The sequence below is a fragment of the Leptonychotes weddellii genome, chromosome 9 (genome assembly GCF_054177405.1).
Source record: "Leptonychotes weddellii isolate Sample4059 chromosome 9, ASM5417740v2, whole genome shotgun sequence".
Classification (NCBI taxonomy): Eukaryota; Metazoa; Chordata; class Mammalia; order Carnivora; family Phocidae; genus Leptonychotes; species Leptonychotes weddellii.
In genome coordinates, this window is record NC_138377.1 from 82669365 (window position 1) to 82697234 (window position 27870).

General features: G+C 48.3%; 1 protein-coding gene across 1 annotated transcript in view; it reads right to left on the reverse strand.

Moving 5' to 3' along the window:
- MYO5C (myosin VC) overlaps positions 1–27870 on the reverse strand; it is an 89988-nt gene that overhangs the window by 39476 nt on the left and 22642 nt on the right. Inside the window, exons 7-19 of the mRNA XM_081831862.1 lie at positions 27694–27801; positions 21282–21388; positions 17722–17987; positions 13904–13985; positions 12384–12524; positions 10405–10530; positions 7874–7957; positions 6087–6221; positions 5570–5667; positions 4106–4192; positions 3533–3644; positions 2571–2782; positions 253–418 (exon numbers count right to left, since the gene is read on the reverse strand). Coding sequence (XP_081687988.1) covers positions 253–418; positions 2571–2782; positions 3533–3644; positions 4106–4192; positions 5570–5667; positions 6087–6221; positions 7874–7957; positions 10405–10530; positions 12384–12524; positions 13904–13985; positions 17722–17987; positions 21282–21388; positions 27694–27801 — 1724 coding nt within the window. The remainder of the gene's footprint in view (positions 1–252; positions 419–2570; positions 2783–3532; positions 3645–4105; positions 4193–5569; positions 5668–6086; positions 6222–7873; positions 7958–10404; positions 10531–12383; positions 12525–13903; positions 13986–17721; positions 17988–21281; positions 21389–27693; positions 27802–27870) is intronic.

Here is a 27870-nt window from a genome sequence, read left to right on the forward strand (position 1 = left end):
CTATCAAAATATTCTCAGAGCGTAAAATACAAATTTCTTGTAATCAACCCGGAGTCCTATTACGCCTAGATCTTCGAAACGATGATGAAACTGACCTGTAGCGGACACGTATGAACAGACACTCAGATACCAGGACTCCCTGTTCTCTATGAAGGTCTTCATGCAGAAAAAAAACCATCTCACTATGACTGGTGAAAAATAACCTGAGCCCTGGGGAACCCGTGTCCTAAAAAAGCACGGGGTCAGCCATACCTTTCGATACCTCCTCCTTGCCAGGAGCCCTCGGGTGTAGGCCTGGATGGTGATGGTGGCCACGCGAATCAGCTGGTACAAATTGCGGACGAGATACCCACGACAGTACTTCTGAATGATGATGGCTGCCCATGCTTCTTTCAAGGCTGTTGCCGTAACAGCTTTCCTTGGTTAAAAAGAATGCAGAGTGAACCTGTTATCCACAGAGCACGGACTTCTATGGGACAGTGATGAGATGGCGCAGCATTGTTTTTGTTTTTTTTCCACCGAGGAATAGTCAAATGTTTTGCAAATCTACCCATTAAACTCTAGAACTCATTGACTCTAACGCCCACTGGAAGTCAGTCTCATCACCTCTCCTTTCACCCTGATCTGAATGTGGACCTGCTCCAGGCCAGGGGAATGACATGGCAACTTGCACACTCTTCATATTCAGGTCGATCAGTCCACCGTCACTCACATATGTGAAAACAACTGGGCTTTGGCATTTCACCTGCTCATTCAGCCTCGTGGGAAACCATGCTAGAAGCTCTAGATCAGGGATTGGCAAACTACAGCCTGGGGACTAATTCTGCAGCCTTCTGCCTGTTGTTGTCCAGTGTTATGAGAATGCGGCCACACCTATTATCTGTGTATTATCCGTGGCTAATAACTGCAAAGTTGAAAATTTGTGAGAATCTGCATGGCCCCCAAAGCCCAAATAACTGGCTCTTACAGAAACAGCTTGTCAATTCCTGTCTAAAGGACTGGAAGCAAAGACAAGGTTCTCACCTTCAGAGTTTACAACCTCATGTAGCAGACAGATTTATAAATGGCCAGGTGGAATAAAAGGAAAACTAAAGTAAGTACCAATAGATCTGTAAGAGAGATTCTGCCTGTGAGCTAGGCCTTGATGGAAAAGTAGGATTTCTGGAGAAAGTGAAGGTTGGAAAAGGCATTTCAGGCTAAGGACCAGTGAACACACAGACACCTAAGCAATGCCTGAAATATTCAGAAAAAGAATTTGGAACCGTCAGAATATAAGATACATGAAACAAATTAGTGAGGTTAGAAAAATAGAGACCATTTGTTATTTACAAAATACAGTTATTGAATATCCACGATGGTGTCTGAAAGCAGGGTCCTGGATCTCCCAGAGCTTCCATTCTCATGAATGCATCGAGGCCACGGGGGGCCTTGAAAGCCATGTCGTGACTGAGTGTAGGAAATAGGGGTCACTGGAAGCATTAAGGGCAAGAGGAGGGCAGTGGCTCTCACAGGCCCTGCTTCCGGAGGACAGGCAGCTGGGGGAGGCTGTGCTGGGGGACCAGGAGGCAAGCGGCGGTGGAGGCCTCATGTAGGACAGGGGCGTGGGAAAGGAATGAAGGGACAGACACGAGAGGTAAGCCGGGGTAAAACCGTCAGGCCACGGCGATTCCCAGACAGAAAGGGGGCCTGAGCTGGGGAAGAAAATAACCCTGGGGCTTTTCCTGCCCTGGAGATGGTTGCTGTCACCTGACCCAGGGGCACGGGAGGGCAAGCCTGGCTGTGTATATGTGTCAGACAGTCATCTGGGGTGGGGTGGCAAAGCCCAGTTTGGAGCACGCAGAGATGAAGGCTGTGGTGTGCCAGTCACGTCCAGAAGCCCAGATGCTGCTGGAGGTCAGGCCTCCAGCTCAGGAAGAGGTCGGTTCTGTGACCCAGCCTGACCCTTAAACAGCTGCCTTCTCAACTCTCCTCCCAGCACGCCGAGGAGGGAGGCGGCGGCGTGGACACACACTGGCACACACTGCTGTCCGGAAGGACGCCATCTCACTGGCAGCCCGGGCCGGCCTCTGGGGAGCACTCGGTGAGGGGTAGGATTGGCGGAACTGCCCTGCACTCAGCCATCCCCTCGGCGGGCGCTCTGTGTTTGCCGGCAGAGCCTTGCCATGGACCCCTCGGGTACGGCCGGCCCCCCACTCTCTGCAGGTAGGCTGGTCCGTGGCTACTCACAGCACCTACGTAGGGGCTGCACCAGGACCCTGACTGCCTTCGGCATTTTCACTTCCCACAGAAAAAGGGCCCAGTCCCTCTACCCGGTCTCACTTCAAAACCCTGATCAGAGCTTCGGGGTCCTAGGGGTCACCTCTGCCGTGGGAACGGTAGGCAGGGTCAGCACTACCTGCCCCGAGGACATGACCTTCTCATCTCCAGGCTCACGGCCGGCTGCAGGAGGGCACCCACACACATCTGCGCCCCCCAGGAGAAAGGCCGTTCGTCCTTGACAGGCCCCTCCCCACAAGGTGAGCAGTCACCTGAGCCACACCACGCCCCCCGCTTCCTCGGCTCCGGGGTACCTCACAGTTTGCTGACCCCGGAGGTACTGCTGGATTGTCAGGGCAGCTTGTCTTTCTCGGAGGAACTTTTTTCTCTGGAGCCAGCCACGGATGTGCTTTTGTATCACAACACAACTCTGCCTGAGCTTATCCAGTCGGAGTTTCTCTAAATAGGCCACTTGTCCTGCTCTGAAGAAAATTTTGGTTTTACCAAACTGGTACTGATTAGAGTCCTGGAAGAGAAAAATGATAGAATCAGAAATAAAATCTTTCAGAGTTTCTATAGTATTTGGAAAAGATGTTTAGCGATTCAAAGATGCCAAAACATTGTTATTTTGACACATATGTTCACTGACATAAAGCAGAAAATTCTGATCATGACCTCGAAATTTATTTTTTTGAGATGTCTGTTTAAAGCCACTGGGGAAAGAAATGGACTTGAGGTTCAGGGGTCCGTCTGTGGGGTGAGAGGGGTGTGTGCATGCTCGGTGATTCTCAGTTGGACCGTTGGGAAGCTTCAGCTTCCCATGTGTGGTTTCCACAGGAGAGCAGAGCCTGGAAAGGTCTGGTTTGTCTTCACCACCCCTTTCCTGGCCATGGTACCTCTGTCCCTACTTCCTTCCCATCACAACTTACTGCTGCAGCAATGACCCAAATCCATACGGAGTGGCCTGTCTGGGACCCTCCCGGGGCAGAGACAGCTCAGTTGACCGTGTGATATGAGTCAGGCCCATCGAAGCTCCTTAGATTGTGGGAGGACAACATAGGGTAGGAGGACTCTGAGGGAGGCCAGGGTTCGAGTCTGGGTCCCTAATGGTGACTCCTACCCTCGAGAGATGATGCTCCCGTGAGCGTGTCTGCTCTGGCCCAGCACACAAATGCTCGGGGCTATTTTCTTCTCTGGCACTCATGACGATACAGTCCTGAGACAGGTGGGTAGGGATGGGAAGAGCTGGTCATTCCAGGAGCTGAGCAAGACTGACCTGGATGAGTCTGTGTAAAACCACTTTGCACACCTCCTTTTTATCGCTGAAGGAAAGCTCCTGTTTGGTCATGAGCACACCATAGCGACTGTAGAATTCGATGTATGTCCACCTGCAAAGTCAAAGGGGATCTAAGGAGGCGTGTCAGAAGGAGGCGTGGCATGTCTGGGGATCCCACTGCTGATGGGGTGGGGGGGGTGGAGTCAGTTCTGGGATGATGGCACTGACCTTTGACCTCACCCGGAGCACACCTGCGTGCCCCCATACCGTATTTCCACTAACACTCTGCCCCAACAATTGTGCTCTCCTCCCCCTTCAGCTCCCTCTCCCAGGAGCAGTGGGGAGGCAGCGGGTGGTGTTCACGAGCCGTGGGATCTGGTGATGGGGTAGGGCAGCCCCTGTCCCACACATCGCCTGTCAGTGGCCCTCCTCTGGCCTCCGCAAAGCACAGTGGGAAAAATCTTGGGGGCATCTTACCCAAGTGTCTGACAGAAAGCCTGGCAGCCACTCCCTTGGTTCTCAGCAGACCTGAAGTTGGGCATTTTCCCCCCAAAACAAGGAGTGACAACGAACCTGGAAGGGTAGCTCTGCGCACTAATGCGAATCGTCTCTAAAACGCCGCAGGCTCGCAGCTGCTGAACAATCCTTTTGGAGTCGAACCTGAAAGAAGACGGGTATTAGGAGATGGGTTAAGCCATCATGACGGACAAACGTGCCCACGAGCAGCGTGGCAGAGCCACCTGGACGGTGCACCCTGGGGAGTGGGGTCCGCCTCTGCGATCCCCACACCGATCCCCACACCGATCCCTACGCCAGGCACCCAGCAACTACTCCATGGATCCCTGTCGGAGGGGAAACGAAAACAGCAGCTCCGCGAGACTTCCGGAAGCTGACCGAGGTCACAGAGAAAGGAGCGACGGATTCTGACAGTGGAAACAGGGAGAAGGCCTTGTAAGGAAAGGGCCTTTGGTTCAGCTTCGCATGACAACCCGAGCAGAGGAAACGTTTCCGCCCGCCTCGTCCAGGTGCCCACGTGATGCTAGAATTCCCCTAACAGGACACCCTCCGGCTGAGGTCTGAGCGTCTGGTGGCCCATGGACACACTCGCCACCTCCGCAGCCGGTCACACCCCTCAGACACCTCTCCGCTCTAGTCAGCTCAAAGACACTCTGCAACGTCCGCTCCTGAGCCTGGGGGTTCCCTGGGGCGCCAGAGAGCAAGTCTCACGTTTCACGTCGTGTTTGAGGGCGAAACCTCTGTTCCTCTACCAACTTTCTTTCAAAAAACAAATTTTCTTTTTAACTGAGGTATAAATGACAGGCAGCATCACAGGAGCTTGAGGTGTACAACACAGTGACTCAGTATTTGTATATATTGTGAAATGGTCACAGTAAGTCTAGATCACACCCATCTCCATACAGAGTTACCGCAGTTTCCTTCTGTGTCGAGGACTTTTAAGATCTACTCTATTTTTTTTCAAAGATTTTATTTATCTGAGAGAGTTTGAGAGAGAGCGCACGCACGAGCACAAGCAGGGGGGGCGGCAGGCAGAGGGAAAGGGAGAAGCAGGCTCCCCGCGGAGCAGGGATCCCAATGCGGGGCTCGATCCCAGGACCCCGGGATCATGACCTGAGCCGAAGGCAGATGCTTAACCGACTGAGCCACCCAGGCGCCCTAAGATCTACTCTCTTGGCAACTTTCAAACACACAATATAGTATTATTAACTCTAGTCACCATGCTGTACACAAATTCTTCTTATAATCAAGGAAACGCTCTGGCTTTCTCAGTTGCATAAACTTTAGTTGTAGACTCTTCTTTCAAAGCCAGCCCCTTAGCTTCATCCTGGAGACAAGGTGGTTTAGCCTCCTTAGAGGGGCTGTGCTGGTTAACAGTATACGGAAAGGACGGAGTTGTTCTGAATCATTAAAAACCCAGAAACAGTAAAGTTCAAGAGAATTCTTGACAAACAAATTCTCCAACATCGTGACAGACATGACCTCCTCAGTGTTTTCCCTCTGCCGCACAGGAACACTTACTCAAAGGGTAATTTTTCATCATTTGGCTTGATGCATCGGACATAGTGGGGTGTGGTCGCATTGAGGGTTTCCATGAGCAAATACAGAGAGCTGCGGAACTAGGAAACAAGGTCAGAGAATAAAGGTCCCACTGAAATTGATGCTTAAATCAAGGCCAAAAAAAAAGGCCTAACCTTGGTAAATTAAGAAGGAGAAAAGTTAACTTCATGCATAAACATCTACTATGAAAGCTCTCAAACCACGACTGTGATTATTAGCATGTCCTATGTTCTGGACAGAATGCTGCTCTATCCAATTCTCCCAAATAGCAGGGAACTTAGTAAATCATATGGCTCAGGTGTGTGCAGCCTTGGAGGCTGAGGTATGATGATGATGAACTGTGGCTTTTCTTTGCACTTACATGTATACTAGATGTGAAGCAGCTCAGTGCCCGTGCCCAGGCCTGGAATGTGGGCCCTACTGCTGCCTGGCTCCCTGTGGGGCCCGGCCCCCTCGCCCTCAGATACTTTCTGGGTACCTTGCTCCCCACTGTGGTCCGGAATTGCTTGTTGTTTGGCTTGATGACTGGCTTTGCAGATTTAACGGTGATCGCTGAACTGAAAGGGGAAGGAGGAACCGGATGTTCTTGAAAGAAGTTGGCACAGAGATGAAACTGGAAGGAACAGAGAGGATTTCAATGTCCAAAGGTGTTCACTCTCAGTCGTCACCTGATACAAACCACATAAATGGTCACAACAAGCCCATTTAAAGTGAGGTTAGCAGTCTTGACCAATCTCAGCCAAATCTGAATCCCACAAGAGGACTGTCCTCCCTCGAGATGACGCATGGCTTCTTCCCAGGAATATGAGCAGAGAGGAAATCTGTGTGAATGTCTGTGTGGGTATGTAGGTCTGTATGCTGTTTCTACACCTGGAATCTCCCCCCTCCTACCTCACATTTTCATCCCTGCACATCCAAACTCTAACCATTATTCGAGGTTCTGTTAAAATATTTTCTAGCTCTATCCCCTTCACTTGCTTAGATTAAGGTTTAAAAAAAAAAAAAAAGGTAAAAAAAATTTGTGCCCTAACTCAAATTAACGCCAATTTCTTCTAAATAAGATAATCTTCTTCTGAGATACTCATTACTTTCTACCATGCTTCAATTACTTCTTCAAGTGTCTTTTCTTCTTAGAGTGAAACTCATTTTTTTTTCTTTTAAATCAGACATTGACAATCTCCTTTGGAGGAGAATCCCTGCCTGACGAATCCTTATATGCCCCTGCTGTGAAAGCAGTGGGTCTGAACATCCCACACCTCTGAGAGCCTGTGTGCTGAGCACAGAGACCCATCTGTGCTTTCACGTGATCTGTATCCATCTTCCAGAACGGACCCCGGGGTACGCTTGGGGGCGAGTAAGCAATTGGTGAATTAAATCAACTAATTTTGTACACAAGATGCAGGCCATTTCCACACTGAATTCTCTAACATAAATCAGTTTTAATAACTGAAGTTGTCATGCCTGCGACTAATTTATGATGGTTAGGGGAAGGGCTCATGCTCATTTGGGAAATTGTCAAAATACCTGAATATCAACAAAGGATTGGGGATCTTTTAAAAGAAGAAAAATAAATATGATCTAACCAAATACTCACAAAATGAAGGCCTGCGTATGGAATATTCTTATTCTCAAATGTTCATAAGGAAATATTCAAAGAGGAAAAGAAAAATCCAGAAGTCATTCCTTTGGTGACACTACTCCTCATACGGAACTGTGGATTCGAGCAGCTTGCACATTGGAGCCCGCACCCCTTTCCCCAGGTCACCCTCTCTCTGTCTTGCCCTGGTTTCCTTTGGATGCTTAGCACTACCTGCCATTGCTACTTACGTGGTTAGGGTATGTCACTCCCTTTAGAATGTGAGCTCCACAAGGGCAGGAACCCTGACCGCCTTGGTCACTGCTGTATCTGGAATCTGGTACCAGTGCTTGGCACCTGGTAGGTGCTAAATAAATCTTTGTGAGTGGATGAATCAAATGTAAACTGTGGTCCCGTAACTGGTTATATATTAGCTATCCTTCTCTGGCATCTGCACATTTGATTTCTGATTTTGTATCTAGTGGATATTTATTTGGATGCTTTCAGAAGCTTGATACATATTTTAGTCCCAATTCCAAAACAGTTATTTTTTCTATGTCTGAGCTACAGTTTGCCACTGCAAGACAGTACACACACCCACATATTTCTTATTCTTTCCTGATACACATCTAGTCCATGTCAAGTTACATAACAAATAACATTAATTACCCTCTTAGGACCTTACAAACCTTGCTCGCTCTCATGATTTCAACCAGCATGTCATAGACAGTATCTCTGTTCTTCTCAAGGAAACCTTCACATTTATATTCTACCTATGCAGAGAAAGGATTTAATTATTTCCAAAGAAACAAAAGCAGACAGCATCTAAGTACCGCAGAATTGGTCTCTTTTTCTTTTTTAACAATGATTAATGAAGGGGTTAAAAGGCAATCTTCTAAAAAGAGATTCAGTTTCTGTTTATCACAGCAAGCCATTTAAATAAAACTTTGGAAGCTGGGAATATGTCATCTGATGGAAAGAGCCAGGCTCTCCCAACTGCCTGGATTTCTCACTAGTCACTGATCATGCTGTATTCACCTGTCGGTTCCCTCTAGCTACAGGTGACCAGTCATTCCCTGCAATGTGTGCAGTTAATACACACAGAGGTCTAAAGAAGAACTGGCTTGAGGTTCACTCTGCCTTTGAAGCCATCAGGTGGAGGAAAAAAACCTCAGTGTTGTCCCTTGGGTTCAAACAGAAATATTTTCCTAAAGCAGCATTAACATGGTAGAAAGGAAAGAAAAACTTACCATTTGACCACAAAGTTTTCAAGGGCCACCGAAGCCCTCAGAGTCAGGTTAGAGTGGGTACATGCCTGCACTGCTTCAGTTTGGCTTAGAGAAACTCCACGCGGCCCTTTCTGATCCAAAGGGCTTCTTTAATCCCTCAAACCCCAGGGTGGTTGCTTAAACATTCAAACCCCAATAGTTTATGCCTCTGGGTTACATAGTTTATTATGTGATATATATTTTTCACAAATTAGAAAATACGTTTAAAATACAATTTAATAACTGTGCAGAGACAGGCTTTGGGGAATGCTGGAATCTGGGGGCAGAGAGGGTGTTCACGGGCCCCTGACCAAGTACTCTGGTTTGTCCCCCTAAATGAGGAAGCATCCTTGCTGGGCAGAGTTTGGGTTAAGAACCAGGAACACCGGCTATGTGCAAACACTCCCTTGTGAATGAAGACCTTGGGTTGATGTATAAATTCTTCCAGGCTGGTGGTGTGAGCCACTGGCTTAAACGGACAAAGGTATAACAGTGTAATAAGACCATCTGTGGGGACAGAGTCACAGCCTCTGTTGGGAGCTCTGGGGACCTTGGGAAGATGTGCTGACTTGCTGCATCTAAGCACAGCCATCTCATTTTCAAAATGATTGCATTTTCCTGGCTAATTAAACTGAGAACCTAAGCTAACCTTACAACGTGTGTGGTTTCTTCCCAGCAACTTGCAACCCACCCAAAATACTGCTTTTAAGAGGGACTTCTTGGAAGTGCCAGGGGTGAGAGGATTAAATGTGCAGAAACCAAGTGCGATGAAGAGGGTCTCGAAGTAAATCCCATATGTCTGATGCCTTTTTGCCCCTGCCTTTCCCCCATGGGATCCCAGCTGTGGAATTGCAAAAGACAACCACTAGAAAATATAACCTGAGATATTATCATTCATTTCACATTCATCTCTTCAGGAATCAAAAATGCTAGCAGGTTTTGACAGTGCTCCTCTAGCCCACAAAGTCATTACGACTTTCCAGCTCGTTGTCCCTTGCCCTGCCCTCTCAGTCACAATGAGCACACCCTGACCCCCAGCAGTAGCACTGGTCCCATGATCCCCAGGCACTGGCCAGGCCCTAGGAATAACACCCAACCGGCAAATGCTCTGAGGGCAAGAGTTTCCTTCGGGAAGGAAAACAAGATGAGAACATATGTTTATAGCAAGTGGTTATGGTGATTTTTCCTTTTTTTTCCCTATTTTCTAAGCATTCTGTAATTTTTTTTTTTTAAAGATTTTATTTATTTGACAGAGAAAGACACGGCGAGAGAGGGAACACAAGCAGGGGGAGTGGGAGAGGGAGAAGCAGGCTTCCCACCGATCAGGGAGCCCGATGTGGGGCTCGATCCCAGGACTCTGGGATCATGACCTGAGCCGAAGGCAGACGCTTAATGACTGAGCCACCCAGGTGCCCCCTGTAATGTAATTTTTAAATAACTTTTCCTTTCTATTTAAGTAATATGTTTCATAAAAAATAGATCTATAAAGAAGAAAATAAAGATCATCTAGAAAATGCAACATCCTGAGCCAGCCTACTTTACCACTGTGATAAATATATTACAACTTAATAAAAAAGAAAAACCTCAAAAAAAGATACAGCTTTCATTATAGAAAACAGTTATGCTGTCTTGATTATAACAATTTCATAGAGGCAATAAACTGATAAGAGACTAATGAATTCCCAGGAAATCCAAAATCAGAAATGAGATCCACTAGCCACACGTTTATCTTTAAAGCACTACAGCGGAAACTCGTATTTTGCGACAAGAAACAAATTAAAAATTGTTAAACACAATTTTGTGATGAAGGAGACAAGCGCACGTCTCCTTCATCACAGCAATGCACCGAGTGTGACTTGAATCCGGCCAGAGAAGCCCCCGGCCTGCCCGCTGCATCTAGGAAACCCCTCCGGCTCCAATGCAGACAGCATCGCCCGAGACTCTCATTGTACCTTGTCAGCAAAGTGCTGGATGATGAAGGATGTATGTGACATCCTGGGTTTTTCAAACAAAGAGTTCTTGTTGACAAAATTATTATACAGCTTTTGAAGCCAGTTTTCATCAGTTCCATGTGGCAACTGCAAGAGAAAAGCAAACCAGATAGTAAGAAAACTAGAGCTGAGGGACGCATACGGGCACAGAAAAGTACTAATTCTGACAAACCAAGGTGAGCGGACATCTCAGAGTGAGCTCCTTACATCTGTGGCTCCTTTTTATAAAGCAGCTCTAGGCACACATCTGTCCTTGATCCTAACAACCTTTACAGTGCCATTTATATAGACCAATAATGCCCTTTTAGAAAAACAAAATGTTATAAGCGAGAAGGGAAGGGACATAGCATGTAACTCAAGAATGAAGAAATTTATTTTTGCAGAATTGGCAGTATTCCTGTTATTTCTTCCCAAAGAAGTCTAAAGGTTCAGGAAAAAAATAGCCTAGATTTCATTACATGAATGTGACTTTTATTCTCAGTTGAATGGGGAAAGACTGGCACCTAAATGTAATCCTCCCCACTTCATCCCCACCTCAGAAAAATAGCTTTTCTTTTCATTTTACAGCCTATTTATTTTATTTTTTAAAGATTTTATTTATTTATCTGTCAGAGAGAGACAGAACACAAGCAGGGGGAGCAGCAGAGGGAGAGGGAGAAGCAGACTCCCCGCTGAGCAGGGAGCCCGATGCGGGGCTTGATCCCAGGACCCTGGGATCATGACCCGAGCCGAAGGCAGTCGCTTAACCGACTGAGCCACTCAGCCACGCCTTTACAGCCTATTTAATAACCACTTCCTCAAACAAAAATAATTGCAGAACTTGTTCTTGATACTGGTGATATAGAAGCGATCAGTGATACTCGGCCCAAACTCAACGAATTTAATCTCCTGTTGTGTCCAAACGACTCCTGCATGCTTCTTTGTGACACTGGTCGTGTAGCAAACGTCTGTGTAGGGTAGGTACAAATATTTCCTAGAGGCTGCCTTGGCCTGGGCACCCTGCCCTCTCAAGATCATTCCAGAATGCTTAGCCCTGCTGCCAACCCTTTAATCTTGTATCACTGTAGGGGCTAAAACCCAGGCGGTACCAGAGAGGAGAATCTGTGAGAAAAAGCGTGGCATTGCGAATTCCAGGGAGAAAAGGCCAGTTAGTCTTCAACATTATGATATTTTTTTTTTTTTGAAACAAATCTCTGGAAACTAAATCTATGCTTAAACATCATAATACGATCTTTATTTTTTAATTATTTTATTTTAAGCCACTAAGTTTTGGAATGATTTATTTTTTAAATTTTTTTAATTTAAATTTTAGTTAGTAAACATACAGTGCAATATTGGTTTCTGGAGTAGAAATCAGTGATTCATCACTTACATACAACACCCCAAATACAATCTTTAAACCAAAAAATGAGTACTCTCCTGGGGATTATTTGTCCCTGTGGCCCCATGAGGGACACTGCTAGGTTGGCTCACTGTAAAGGTGCTCTTCCTAGAGGGAAATAATAACAGGAGAACTACAGACCTCTTCTCTTGAATTGTATGATGTTGATTTTTCAGCTACACTCCCCAATGGATGACTCACAAGAATGAGGAAATAAAACTCAATTCATGTAATTAACAAGTGGTGTGAGGTCACCTGCTATTTTCACATCCATTCTAAATACACCTAGGGACAGCCTCAAAGGGCTCCTCCTTGCTGGACATGACCTGAGAGGTTGTGCATGGTACCCAATGGTGGGCTACGCATGATGAGGGTGGGAGGCTCAGCTGGCCCTCTGGTGTTCCTGCTATGGACTGCCGTCCCAGCATCAACATCCAACCAATTGGGTAACACTTCAAGAATTTACATGTACACCAAAAAAAAAAAAAAAAAAAATCCAGTTTGTACTATTCTTATCTGTTACTACACAGAAGTTGAACAAAAAAAAATTTTAAGTTACCAAGCATTCTTCATCCAGTAACTCCAAAATACCCATTTTTGCTTCAATCAGGTCAATAACTGGTTGGTTGTCATAAAAATCTATCAGAGTCCAAGGAATATCTTCCTTCATATATTCTTCTTGTTCAAGTTTAAAGACATGCTGAAAGTCCAGAAGTTAGTAGAGAAAATAAAACAGAAGATTAAAGTGGGCTTCCAAAGTCCAGGACGTAAGCACTTGACAAACGCAGATACCTGACTGGTTTGCAATGTTTAGGGAAGACCCCGAGGTGCAGGCAACCGTCCTTACCCATGATGGATGCTGCCGAGCTCCTAATGTGATCCTCCCACCTGGTCTGAGTGGGCCCCCATGTCCTGTTGCCTCCAACACCGAGCATCCTCAGGGGGGTCCTGCAATCCCTCCCTGCTCACAGCACTGCCACTAGCCAAGACAGATGCAGCCTCTCTGGCTGGGGGGGAGCCAGCCTGCCTGAGAATGCTGGCCGTGGGGCCCATGTGAGAAGCCAACAACATGGAGAGCTCTGTTCACTACTTGTTCAGGCCATAAGGGTATCAGGGAGGCTTCCCTGAGGACTGGCTCAGGCTCATCCCAGCTGCAGGTGGAGGGAGGGGAGGGGCAGCCTCCCACAGAAGAAGCCCCGTGCCGGCATGGAAGCCCAATATGAGGTTGAGAAACATGGCTCTCATAGAGGCCAGAGAGAGCACAGTAGTGATGGGGGCTGGGGGGGGGGGCGGAATGCAAACGATGGCGGGGTGACTTCAGGTGAGTGATGCAGCATATCTACCGGGAATAAACTTTACTTACAGTTATTAAATGCTAAACTTCCAGGGAATCTTTGAGAATGCTAACAAAACATACATTTGCAATGGGATGAAATTTAATGTTATACATGGATTAATTCCAAAGTGGGGAAAAGGAAAGAAAAGAAACATCTACTGAGTATGATTCAGTGTTAGGTCTACTCCTCACAACAATATTAGGCAGGCAGATACCAGTGACCCATTTTTTCCCAAAGAGGAAACTGAGGCTCTGAACCTAAGGTCCCAGAGGAAGAAGGTGGGAGAGCAGAGATTCAAACCCAGTTCACTTTGAGCAAAAGTCCATGCTCTGCATGATGTCACACTATTTTCTCTTCAGGATTTGTTTGGGAGAAGCTGAATTTGAAAAGGCAAGCAAGAATTTGCCAGGTGAAGAAGAAGGGATGGGAAAGGACAGGAGCAGGTGGGTTACAGCACAGAGCTTGCAAGGCCGTGGGGTCTTCAGGAAACTCAATCATTTGGTTTCATTCGGCTGCATAGAGGGTCTGTGACCAGCAGGGCAGTTGATGGACTGTAGCCGGGCAGCGGGCCAGGGGACTAGAACAGGATGAAATAGGCTGGGAAGGTGTGATTTCAAGATAGGGCCACAAAGTGGTGCCATGAGCCAGCATGGCCCCGCACTATGCCAGGATCTGAGGAGAGGCCTGTTGGCACACACACTGGGCTGAGAACTAGCTTCCAGAAGGCAGAAAAGTCACCTACCAGGTTAAACTGCTGTTGCAGCTTCTCATTAGCGTAATTGATGCAAAACTGTTCGAAGCTGTTCACATCAAAGGTTTCAAAACTGAAATATGGTTTAAACAAGTTAAAACACACTTGTTTATAGATAAGCAATTTTTTTGGACAAACTTCACAGTTTAAAAGTTTGCTGTTTTCAGCAAGTTTTAAATACGCCCCCAAGGCTTCTGGTTTTAATATCCCAGCAGCTGATAAGTCATCTTTTTCCAGGCTGCCTGGGGAAGGAATCTGGTGTGTACAAAACACCTACCCGGAGGCAGGCTGGTCACGTTAAGCTGAGCATCATTTGCTTCACACGACAGCACCCAGACTCGATTACCCTCTTTGTCGGTGAGGAAATAAGGCTCTCAGAGGTTAAGAAGTGTGCCCGAGGTCACACAGCTAGTGTCAGACTCAGCTGTGAGCCTGCCTGACTAGGACACCTATGCTCTGGGGGAAAGGCAAGGCTGTTTCCTGTCCTTCCACTATGTGGGAGAGGCAGCACAGTTCTGCCTCCCCAAGGCCTGGTTTCCGAGTTCTTGGAGGACAAGGGCAAGGTCATTTAAGAGCCCGCAGCCCAGCAGACCCCACCAGGTCTATTTTCAGACTTTGAGCCCTTGTCTCCCTGGGAGGAAGTGGGCGGGGACAGAAACCAGCAGCGGGCTGGAGGCGACACTGCAGGGACCCCTGCCCCTGCGACTCAGCTGCGTCCAGGCCGGACATGGTCAGCACACGGGTCTGAATGGGAGACGGCCCGATTCGCAGGAGGAGCTGGAAATCTGGACTCATATGTGAATTCTCTCACTCTGGAAGACATGGTGTGGGCTGAACAGAACCCAGCACGCCTTCTGCCCCCCAGCCTGGTGAACGCTCCTGCCAGTGGGGAAGCTGAGCCCTGCAGGTCTTAGGGTGGATGTTCACGACCTCACTGAACCCTACCACCACCCTAGGTGCAGGACCAGCAGGACCCCCACCCCCACTCCATCACACCTGAGGGCCAGAGGCCAACAGCGAGTCGTGCCAGATGCGTAATTGGACCCCAGCTCTCGGGGCCTCCAACGCCTTGGCTCTCAAATGCTCTAATTCTGAGTGGTTCCCGCCGGCTCCAACCACAGGTTCCCTGAGAGTTGCACTTGACTGAGCCAGGTTGGCTCAGGTTATAATTCCCGGGCAGGGTAAGGGCCTGGATTGTGCTCTAGACAGCTCCAGGGAGACTCAAAGCAGGCACAGAACCCACACAGCTCGGGCGAGCGGAGAGTCCAAAGGGCCTCGTTGTGCTCCACAGCCCACAGGCCGGGCCAAAGGCAAGGCTCTCTAGAGCGGAGGTAGAATATCAAATATCAGTGATTATCTTCCCGTCCTTTTACACACTGCCTCTCCCAAAAATGGGCCCTCAGATCTCAAGTTCAAAACCCATAGAAAGACCTCAATCTATGACCTAAAATGCCAGAAGCACATCAGCTATGACAGCACTTCCCACGTGAGTGATGCTTATGGTTCTGAAGATGCCTCCACAGCTTCTTCCATTTGACCTTCCTAATAACCCCGCGAGAGAGGCCCCAGCTTACAGAGGCAGAGACCGAGCTTTGGAGAGGTCTTGTGACTTCCTCAGGGCCATTCCACTGGTGCCGCAGTGCTCCGTCCCAGGGTCCTGACCCCCGGCCCCGGGCCTTGCCCACTCTGGGTCCAGAGCACGTAGATGCCCGACTGGCTGGGCAATCACAAGTCTTCGTGTTGTTCTGAGAGAAACCTCGAGGCTCCCAGCTTTGGCTGTCATCAACTTTCAGGGCTGGTAACTTCTCCTTTGAGGCTGCCGTATTTCCAGATCACACTGAGCCCAGTATCCCTCAAAAGTTGCCTGGCGTGCCTGAGCAAGGGCCGATCCGCGGGACCACGGCACACGGGGAAAGGCGTGAAAGGGTTTGCCCCGGGCAGCAGAACTGTTACTCAGGGAAGAGCTTAGACTTTTAGAGGGGACCATGAATTCACGGAGGGCAGCAAGCATGCTACTTTTATTATCTCTGAAGTGGATTTTAATGTTAAAATTTTAGTTTAAGATATACTTTAACAAGTTCTTACAAATTTACAGTTACTGTCTCAGGTTTGTTCACGTCACCAAAACCTCAAATTCCTTATTGCGGTGGTCTGCAGGCTTCGTGCATCTGACTCCTGCCTGCCTACCGTTCTCCTCACTCCCTGCTGCTTGTATTCAGCTGCCCTCTTCTCTCCCCCAGCCCCCGCTAACCTCCAGCCCACCCATCCGCTTATTTGCTTATTGCCATCACAAGAAGCTTCCCAATCTCTAGATACCTGCCTGCCTTCTCCACTAAAATTTAAGTCCCAAGAGGGCAGGGGCCATGAGCCTATTCTGTTCCCCAACCACACCCCTCACATGCCTGGCACTTAAATATGTGTTGGATGAATGGAATCACATATCCTTAAAGGACTATTTATTTTTAAGACATTTAAAAACACAGAAAAAACCTGAATGCTACAGCAATCCCGTAATTCTACCACAGTAAAAGAGATCACTGTTAACCAAGACTATTTCTTTTTAAAAGTCTACTGAGATTCTTACTGGCTGCTCAAATCCTCTTTTTAGCACAAGACAAGGTAAATCATTTACTAGACTGTCCCCGTAATGTATCAGTATTTTAGAACTGTTGACATACGCTATTAATTGGGAGTCACATGCATTAACTCAGAATCTAAATTAAACAAAGTACCTCCCTTGAGGCACTGTCTCGCCTTATCCAGCTATGGAAAGCCGATTCTCTGTACCTGGGTAAAAGTTCAGCATCATCATCATGGTCCATCTGCTCCCTCTGTCCCCCAGCAGGCCGGGGTGGGGGTGCCCAGAGCCAGCTCTCCCCTCTCCATGGGGAGGAGAGGTTGGGTTGCTGCTCGTGGGGTGTGGGGGAACACTCCCCAAGGCAGGGGAGACACTCCGTGATGCTTTGAATGGAATGAGCTGCCCTCTCCCCCACTGAGAAACCAGGACCAGTCCTGGGAGGGGCAAAGTGTTGGGCATTTGAGGCCAGTTGTTGACAAGCAAAAGCCTGAGCGCCAACAACCCTCAGAGCCTGCCTCCACGCTGGCCTGGCCTCACTCACTCACACTCTGAGGAGTCTACAAGCACCTTGGGTACGCATTTGGCCTTGGATTTAGAAAAGGAGGACCAGGCAAAGAGGAGGAGGAGCACCTCCAGTGTGGTGGGAACTTTGCCCCCAGTGGTATTAGAACAGCTGGAGAAGGGCAGGGGTCCGAGAATGGAAGAGGATTCCAGGGTGTGCGAGGCTGGCTGCTCAGAGGCCTGGCTTTGAGCCTACCTCTGACCCTGTGAGCGTGGGCAAGGTGCAAGACATCTGGGACTGTCATTTCGCCCCTTCGCAATGGGAAAGGGGTGTCAGGGCTCCACACCTCACGGGGCCTCCGCAGGAAACAGACGTGGGCTCTCCCACCAGCAGAGCAACCATGGACCCATTTCTGCGTATAAGCCTTGGTTGTCTCGCCTCTGTCTGAGAAGTTGGTGAGCAAGTGCGTGCGGACCAGCCAGCACGGTAGCCAGCACGTGGTGAGCTCTGGGTGCCGGCAGCTATTAATTCAGCATTTACATAATATGCTCTAAATAAAACACACCGTAGCCCAGGGGGCCGTACTTAACATCCACACATGCAAACATAGAGAACACCATCCTTCTGATCATGTGAAACACAAAAAAGAAACCAGAACAAAATGATCTAAAAATAATGGGCATTTGACATTTAAATGAGGGAAGACAGGCTCACAGAAGAGAATCTTACCCATAAATGTCCAAAACACCAATAAAAGTGTGCTGCTTGCCTGAAAACTGCAACGCTTGGTTAATTCTCTCCACAATGAAGTCGAACAGGTGAGCGTAGATCTTTTTGGCCAGTGCGTCCCTGGCATTGACTGCCTGGGGCCTGGTCATGGGCTTCACCACCGTCTCGGAGGTTGTGATGATTTTGCGATTGCACAGCCACTGAGCAACTTTGGCCCTCTCCAGGCCCAGGAGCTCACAGAACACCTTCAGGTGCCTGTCGTCCTCCTTCAAACACAAGCACAAGCCCCATCAGGGCCGTCTGGCCATCGAACCCTGCTCCAGCCCACCCGGCCGGGGCCCCGGGGCCTCCATCTGGGCCTGTACCAGGGACAAGGACGCGCTGGCATGAGAACGCCCAGGCCTAACAAGACAGAGGCAGGCCTGCGAGGAAAGCAGGAGGGCCACAGCGGCACGGAGCCCGCATCAAGGCACTGTGATGATGCCAGGCAGTCCTGGGCCGCGTCCCACCCGGGTTTTCATTCTGGCCAAAGAATGTCCGCAGTGAATAAGGCCAGGGAAGCAATCCTCCCCTTCTGGTGCATGCGGACATGGCCTCAAGGCCCCTCTCTTCCCTTTGCAACATGCCCAGACCACCTGTCCCTACCTGTGTGGTCAGTGTTTGCGTGGGGGGTCTAGGCCCGAGGTACGTAGATCTCATTGTCAGAGAACCTGACAATGGGGCTCCTTTAACAGAGCTGGCTGCCCGGCTGACAGGAGGAACGTGTGCAAGACTTTTCGTGGACACACAAAGTGAATCTTGCCTCTCTTGCAGCTGGGGCATGAGAGCTGCCCCCCTGGTCAGAGACAAGGAAAGGTCTGTTCCTGTTTGTCTTCAGCCAACATGGACAAGGAGTCCTTGACACCTGGCAAGGAGATGTGACCCTTGTGACTGAGCGCTATCATTCCCCCTGGGCAAGGGAACGTCCCCCTCGGGCTAATCTGTAGAGGTCAACACAGCCAATGGGAAAACCACGTGGCTGCACTTAAAAAGCATCAGATTATAGTGGAGCAAACAATCTAGAAAGTCCTGCCACCTCCTTGCTGTCCACCCACACCCCTTCTGACCAACATCTCAATAATACAAAGCTTGTATTCACCTGCCTGACCTCCCTGGAGGGCAGACTAGCAGAGCCAGGGGCTTTCTTCCTTCTAAGAAGGAACTAAACCATCGGAGTCAAAAACATTGAGCTACAGATGCTGCTGCAGGCAGAAAGGAAAGGGACAGGAATTCTTAAAAAGATGACTTCCGGGGCGCCTGGGTGGCTCAGTTGTTAAGCATCTGCCTTCGGCTCAGGTCATGTTCCCAGGGTTCTGGGATCGAGCCCCGCATCGGGCTCCTTGCTCTGCGGGGAGCCTGCTTCTCCCTCTCCCACTCCCCCTGCTTGTGTTCCCTCTCTTGCTGTGTCTCTCGCTGTCAAATAAATAAATAAAATCTTCAAAAAAAAAAAAAAGATGACTTCCTCCAGATTGGGTCTGCCCAACATTTCAAGTTTCTGATGCAAATGAATGGTATGTATGTTCCAAAGATAGGACCGCTAATTATAGAACTGGTAATTTGCTATGAAGATTCTACATCTTTTTCAGAGACTTTGTCTCCTCAGATTGATAGACAAAGGATTTTTAGTCTATCAATTTTAACTCCTCCTCCAAAATACTACCTTCATAACAAACTTCATGGGACAGAGATCAACACAAGGGCATTTGTTGGGTGGATGTCACACTTCCAGTCTATGGAGTTTGAGAAGAAGAAGGGCAGAAGCCCACTTCTCAGAGGCAAATGAGAAAGCACAGACAGAGAACCACCACCACATGCATACCAGGCTCCTAGGCAGGCCTACCATCCCCTCTCCCAGAACCTGCCAGTCCCGTGTCAACTGACTAACTCGGTGAGGGCTGGACACGGGGGAATGGGAGGGGTGCTTAGTGTGAGAGCTTGAGGAGAGGGAGAATTACTTCCTGGTCACAGGACAACAGGACTGAAGCACTGAGCCAAAAATCACACGTTCCATCCACTGTTTGGCTCCCTCTCCCCTAAACGGCAGGTACCAGAGAGCTGAGCAATGACCAGTGTACCAAATTATCAACTGTTCCCATGAGTTTTTTGGGGGACAGGAAAATAGACATTGTTATATTATGAACTGAACACTTCCTTCCAAAATTTATGTTGAAGCCCTAGCCTCAAATGTGTTGCTATTTGGGGTGGGGCCTTTGGGAGGTGATTAGCTTTAGATGAGGTCATAAGGGTGGGGCCCTCACGATGGGATTAGTGCCCTTGTAAGAAGAGGAAGAGACCAGAGCTCTCTGGGTCCCTCTCTCTGCCGTGAGGACCCAGCAAGCAAGGGGCTGTCTGCAAGCCAGGAAGAGAGCCCTCACCAAGAGCTCAACCACGCTGCACCCTGACCTTGGACTTCTGGCTGCCAGGACTGTGAGAAGATAAACTTCTGTTGTTGAAGCCACCCAGCCCGCGGTATTTTGTTATGGCCGCGGGAGTTGACAAGACGGACATATATACCCAAAGCTTTAAAGGTCAGGCGACCTCGCAGTTCATAGAAGCATTTTTTACTACGTGTTATTTTCTTCTTTATGTGGATATTCATGAGAAGAACCAAACACACGACCCTACTAAGGATCACTGTTCATGATAGAAACACACACATAAACTTACCCTGTGTTCATTAAAAAAAGAAATGTCCCAGAACTGACAAGGGATTTCCAGATGGTAAGTCAGCACTGCTGGGGCTGATGTGGGCAAGTGTCAAGAGGTGGGAGGTGTCCTTTCTGCTCCAAATACCCAGTGCACTGAGGGCCCTACACAACCTGCACCCTCTCTCCCCACCCCATTTTCTGGCCTCATCTACCACCCCTTCTTTCACTCACTCCTCTTTGGATATACTTTTTTTTTTCATGATTTGTCAAATAACAGCTCCTGCCTGAGGGCCTCTGCACTTGCTGTCCCCTCTACCTTGAATGTTCATTCCCCCAGTACAGGCAGAAGTCACTTTGTCGTCTTCAGGCCTCTGCCCACTGCCACCGTCCCAGCCAGGCTTTGTCTGAATGCTCTAGGCAAGAGGCACAGCCCCTCTGCACCCTGGACTCTGCTTCCTTTTCCTTGCTCATGGCCATCACCAGCCACCAGAGCCTGTAATTGGGTTGTCGTGTCTCCCCCACTTCCTACCCCCAGATCATAAGCCCCACGGAGGGTGACTTGTTTGGTTTGGGTCACTGTTGTTTCTCCAGAGCCTGCAACAGGGCTTGGCATGTAGCAGGTACTTAGTAAAAATTTACTGAATTAAAGAAAAACACACAGAGAAGGCATTTTCCCCTCCTCTACTGCTGTAAGGGGAAGAAGTTCTACTCTTTAAAAGCTACCCTTGGAATCACTTGCTTCCTTGCTCTGACAACAGGTCTCTCCCGCAGGCCCAATGTGCCTGGTGCTAAAATGCAGAAGCACAGTAACCACGAGACGCTGTATCTGGTGACCCTCTGAACACGGGAAGGGGAAACAAAGCAGCATCTTACACTGACTGAGGACCTCTCCTGGCCCAGCGCTGTGATCCGCACATTGCCCAGATGTAGGATGGCTGCTAGGATCTTAAAAACGTCCATCTGAAAATCCTCCTTGAAACCTGAAAAAACAAATTTCCAAATTAGGATTATTGCATTTCTTCCCTGACTTAACCGCTAGTAAGATAAGCCCTGAATTCTTTCAAGAGACTCTAGTACCATCATCAGTGCCAAGAGCTGGGACAGGAACAGGCAACGGCCCCCAGAGAGCATGTGGTTCTCCATTCTTGCCGGTCTGACATGCAAGGACACAAGACGTGAATGCGACAGCCCAACAGGTTTCCCCTCTTGCCATCGCTGCTACGAGGGCGACACAAAAATTCATACCCAAAGAACCATTTCGTGGTAGGTTCCCGAGCAAAGCAGCTCTCATTTATTCTACGTGATGTGCTCCCTTTATTTTTACTGTGGGTTTTTTCTTCTTTTTAAAGATTGATTGATTGATTGATTGATTATTTGACAGAGAGAGACACAGCGAGAGAGGGAACACAAGCAGGGGGAGAGGCAGAGGGAGAAGCAGGCTTCCCGCCGAGCAGAGCCCGATGCAGGGCTCGATCCCAGGACCCTGGGATCATGACCTGAGCCGAAGGCAGACGCTTAACCGACTGAGCCACCCAGGCGCCTCGAGATCCTTGAATTCTTCTTGTGGTGGGGTGCTGGGTGGATTCCATTTTCCCCTGCAGCTCCGTGCGCTGCTTTCTGCCCCAGGGGGCTGAACTATCCGCATCAAGGCCATGGGCTCTCGTGCCCTCTGGCCTCTGGTTGGGTGTGACCAGTAAGGACCCTGGCAGGAGATCAGAGATCGGGAGGGGAGAAGTACTGGAGGGGTCATCCCCGTTTCTCTCCCTGCAAAGTTGCCTCAGCTTGTCAGTGTTGCCAACTGACAGGTCACTGCTCCTGGTCTGCTGCTGACTTTCCCCAGCCCTCCTTTCTGGCTCCAGTGGTACCCCTCCGCCCAAACAGGAAAGAGCAGCAAACAGCTCTGCTGCTGACCCCGGCCCCCTACTGCCCCCATCTCTGTAGCTGGTCCCTTCATAGATAAACCCTCCTCCCTCTACCCTAACTTAAATGGGCCCTGTATTTCCCTTTGGGACCCTGACTGCTAGAGGTAGCATATAAATTATGAATATATAACATATTTAGCCACCATGGGGCACTGGCACATTTCCTGGAGCCAAAAATAAACTAAACTAGCTATTAGGAAGGACTCTGTGTCTGACACCCGCAAATCACAATGGAGAACCTGCGGGTTGTGAGCAGGGCGTTGCTAGGTCAGGACCACAGAGGGGCAGTATGGTGGGTGGGGGTAGGCACTGACTGGCGCCATGACGCTGCAGGGCATTGAGGAGCAGGGAGACACACTCGGAGGGTGGGCCGGGCTCATTCGTGCCGGTGTCCATGCTCCCCGGTCTGCGTGGGAAGGGCAGCTGTCATGGACACCTATGATGCACCCCCGTCCCCCCCAAGCAAAGAGCAGCAGGCCCTAAATGCTGAATAAGAGCTGCTGCGGCCACCCTCTGCTTCTCACTTGGGGACACCTGGATTCTTCCAGTAGCAGCTAGGTCATGTTCTTAAATAATTTCAGAACCTAGAGAGTCTTCTTTCCCTCAAAGATTTAAACAAAATCCAAGTTGCAAAAGATTTCAAACCAAAAATATACAGAAGACTCCAGCTCAGCCCGAGCCCAGGCATTTGCTGCCTTCCCATTTGAAGCTAACACCTCCACTTGAAGGACAGACGCCTCTACCGGAAATCACCCCCCTACCTCCCCCGTTTCCCGGGGCCGTCAGCATGATAACCAGCCAGTAAGTGAGGAGGAAAAACAACCAAAACATGCCATTTGGGAATCTTCGGTTCGGCATTCCTACTCATCGCGTGACCCTCCTAGAACTAAATCACTTAACGACGCCATATGAAAGTGAAGTAATTCCAAAGCAATGATGTGAAAGAGACAACTTAAGATGTTAGTGGAGTAATTCTCTTTAGTGAGACAAGGTCATGCAAAAGCACTGCTGGCCCGAGTTCGATTTCATTGAGAAGCACAATGGTCAAGTACCTTGAGCCTGAGGTCCAGGCTAGGTATGACTCCTTCCAGGGTGTTCTTTCTGTGAGAGATTAAATGGCCAGGCAGAGATCAAAGGGCGAATTAAATGAGAGTCAGCAGAACAAAGGAAAGGAGGTTTTGGTCAAAATGCATCCCCTGCTGCTTCCTAAGGGGTAACTCGAGCTAAGGTGCCTCAGGAGCAGAACCGGAAGGGAAAGCAAATGGAACTCTGTGCCAGACACTGGCCCAAGTACTCTCCATGTATCATCTCATCTAATGCTTACAACAACCATATGAAGTGCCATTACGGTTTCCTTTTTATGGAGGGAGAAACTAAGGCATAGAAGGGTTAGGTCATCCTGGGCATGTCATATCTAAGCAGTTTAATACAATATGTGAAAAAAACCCATGGAGTTCATGAAGTCATCCTAGCTTCACCCCCCTGTGTGCAAACATGGAGGCCCCCTGAAAGCCCCATGCCAAGCAAAGAAATTAGAGCAGACTCCAGAGGTCCATTTACTGGGTGTGTGGGGAAATGGATTTGCATACTGAGCTAGATGACCTTGCCACTAATTTCCCTCTACTAGCTCTATAACAAACCACAGCAATGGGCAAATCAACCAAATACTTATTTGGCGATTACATTTTTTAAAAGGGTGGTCTGCCCTAATATGCTATAAGCCTACGTACAATTCAAGTTAGGTGGTTTCCCCTTGAGATCTCCATCTAAGAAGAGAACACTGAGGGGCGCCTGGGTGGCTTAGTCGTTGCATCTGCCTTCGGCTCAGGTCATGATCTCTGGGATCAAGCTCCACATCAGCCTCCCTGGGATCGAACCCAAGTTGGCCTCCCTGCTCATCAGGGAGTCTGCTTCTCCCTCTCCCTCTGCCGTCCACCCCCACCCCCGCTTGTGTGCTCTCTCTCTCTCAAATAAATAAAATCTTAAAAAAATAAGAAAAGAAAAAGAGAACACTGAGACACAAACAAGAGAACATGGCCAGCAGGACAAGCAGTATACCACATTCTCACACTGTTAGGAGAAACACGATTGTTTAGAACTTCCCGGGTGATGGAAATGTTCTGAATTTGTGCTGGCCAATAGGGTGGCTATTTGCCACGTGTGCTTATGAGCACTTGAAACATGCCTTACGCAACTGAGAAACTGAATTTAAAGGTTATTTCAAAATGAAATGCAAACAGTCACTGTGGCTGGTGGCCACTGTGCTGGATGGCTCAGGTTTAAAGACCATGACATCAACACACAGTATGAGGTCATTGGTTGTGGGGGGGTCACAGGATGATGGCAATCTCAAAGTCACAGTGAGGTAACCCTGGTTCCTCTCCACAACAGTAAACGGATCTCTGCAGTCTGCTCAAATTTCTTCGCCTGGCATGCATCATTGGGGGACTTCCATGGGGAGACACACAGGGCCAAAGCTAAGATGGCTTCATGAAGTCCATCCATGAATCTTCACATATTGTAAGAAAATTCTAAGGAACCATCAGCTACGTTCACTCTATCATCTAAGACAAAGGGCAGCAAATGTTTTCTTGTTAGGCTTTGTAGGCTGTTTGGTCTACATCACAATTACTCAACTCTGCCACCACAGCATGAAAACAGCCATAGACCACACTTAAACAAATGAGTGTGTCTATGTTCCAATAAAACTTTATTTACAAAAAGAGGCAGCAATCTGCTGACCTCTGGTCTAGGACATTTTTTAGTGATTCATGCAGTGAAGTCATGCTTTCATTAAATATATACTGATTTCTCATATTGATATAGCATGCCATAGCTCATAAACTACTTTATTTTTTAAAAATTTATTTGAGGAGATAGCATGTGCACACATGTGCAGGGAGAGGGGCAGAAGGAGAGGGAGAGAGAATCCTCAAGCAGACTCCCTGCTGAGCACAGAGCCTGACACGGGGCTCAATCCTAGGACCCTGAGACCATGACCTGAACGGAAATCAAGAGTTGGCTGCTCAACGGACTGAGCCACCCAGGTGCCCCCATAAACTGCTTTAGACATTATCTCTTAATCCTCACCACATCCCTAATAGCTATGGAGCAGAGCGCAGTGGGCAGCCAACACGATTAATAGCCACAAGAGGCAAAAGACTGTTTCACAGTACTTCCCCACAAAACTTTGGGGGACTTTGTCAAAACATCTAGGCCAGGGGTGCAAGGGTGGGCCAGGCGAGGCAAGCCAGGTGCCAGGGGCCGACCCTGCATTTGCGCCACCCTGAGAGTGAGCACCTGAATGCCTCCTTCAAGTTCATGCCCTAGTTGTCTCTCCTGCCTCACCCTAGTCCTGGCCTGGCTGGTGTGGACATTTGTGCAAATAATCTAATTTGTGTGAGACCATGAAAAAAATTACTGCTGCTGATCTCTAAAGATTAAGAAAGGTTCCATGGAGAAGGGGATGGTTTTGCTCAAAGGATGGCTAGGGCTTGGACAATAGGGAATAGTGACTGAGGGCAGGCAGTCATACTGAGCAAGCACCTGCTACGTGCTCAGCCTGGGACCAGGGGCTTTCCCATACGTTTCCTTACCAGTTATTACGAGAGCCCTGTGGGTAAGGAATATGGCCATTTTATAGATCGGGAAACTGGGTCTCAGAAAGGGCAACCTCCTTAGAGTCCTGCCAATTAGGTTTTGAATGATATTTATTTGACCTCAAAGCCTACTCTATTTCTCTTATATCATTTTGGTGTGGGGTGAAATATTATAGAGGTGGCAGGGAGTGTCGGAAGGGTAGAGGTGGGAAGGAGGACAGGGCATGTGGACCAAGGTCCCACTGGGACCTGCCAGAGCGAGGCTGCCTGATCCCACCTCATACATGGTATTCCTTCTCAGTAGAGCACATTATAAAAAGATACAATTATGACTTCAACTACTTTAAAAAATATTAATCAGTACCAAAAGTGTTTACCTCATTATTATAAACTATTTAAATTGCCCTTCTCCGTAAAGTGGTTTGGAAGGGCGGGGGGCACCTGGGTAGCTCAGTCGGTTAAGCATCTGACTCTTGATCTCGGCTCAGGTCTTGATCTTAGGGTCATGAGTTCAAGCCCTGCCTTGGGCTCCAGACCCAGTGTGGAGCCTACTTAAAAAAAAAAAAAAAAAAGGAAAAGAAAAGAAAGAAAGAAAGAAAAAAAAAAAGCAATTTGGAAGGGAAGGGGCAGAATCAGATGGTAATTCTACTTAGAAAACCAACCAGATTTCATTCTCAATTATCCAAATGTTTCATTCTCAATTATCCAGAAGAGTAATCTTGCCTATTACTCTGATATATTTAACCTCGAATTCTTTGCCTTTTACATTTAAATATAGTCACCCAAACCACAACAATGAAAATAACTTGGTGAAACAAATATTTTCTATAAGATGTAAAAACAGTCTGTGGTCTCACACTGATCGGAAGCTTTGACACTTATGTGTTAACGTCTACCCTAATACACTATGAGAAAGTAGATGATAATTTTTATCAATGCCATTTGGTAGACACTTCCCAAACATGAGCTCCATGTGGGAAAAGCAAGGTGGAGAAAGACCAAGCAATCCAAGATTTTGTTTTCTGTATAAAAATGTGGTAAGAGGGGCGCCTGGTGGCTCAGTTGGTTAAGCGTCTGACTCTTGATTTCAGCTCGGGTCATGATCTCAGGTCATGGGGTTGAGCCCCATGTTAGGCTCTGGGCTCAGTGGGCAGTCTGCTCGGGATTCTCTCCTTCTCGCTCTGCTCCTCTCTGCCCACCCCCGCCCCAACCTCCCATTTGTGCTCTCTTGTGTTTTCTCCCACTCTCTATCTCTCTCTCTCTCTCAAAAAAAAAAAAAAAAAGTGAGACTCCTCCATTCCCCTCTCATAAAATGGGGGAAATACCAGTGTTTACCTCATAAAGTACTTGTATATTAAGCAAGCTGATACAGGTAATGAAGTGCTTAGGATGATGCCTGGTAGTTCCATGTAAGTGTCTGCTATTTTTATCAGGCCAGGTAGGGTCAACATGACCCTCCCGGTCTGGTGCACCAGTCTTCTCCAAAGTCAGTCCAGAGGAGGAGCCTGAGCGCACCCACAGGGCTGACAGCCCATGTTGCTCACTGCAAACCATCGAGCCTGAAGGCAAAGGAGTTAACATCTAGATCTTTTAAGGGAAAAGCACAGTCTTGACCACTTGGCCATCAAATATACTGATTAGCTCAACCCAAGATTAGAATTTATTAGGAGTCTTTAGAACACGCACCTGCTGGGCATCCCTGCCTTTCATTTTTGTTTTTTAAAGAGAAAATGGCCACACGTTGCATAGGCTATGTCCACTTACCCAGCAGTGTGAAGGTCTTCCGAGTCTCCACCATGTCTGCTCTGTCATTCACACCCTCAATGACGGTGCTGCCTCCCATTCTTGTGTAGTTAAATTCTTCTGCACTCCCTGAAACCAAAAGATTGCTGTCTGTGACACAGAAATTTTTTTTTTTTTAAAGATTTTATTTATTTATTT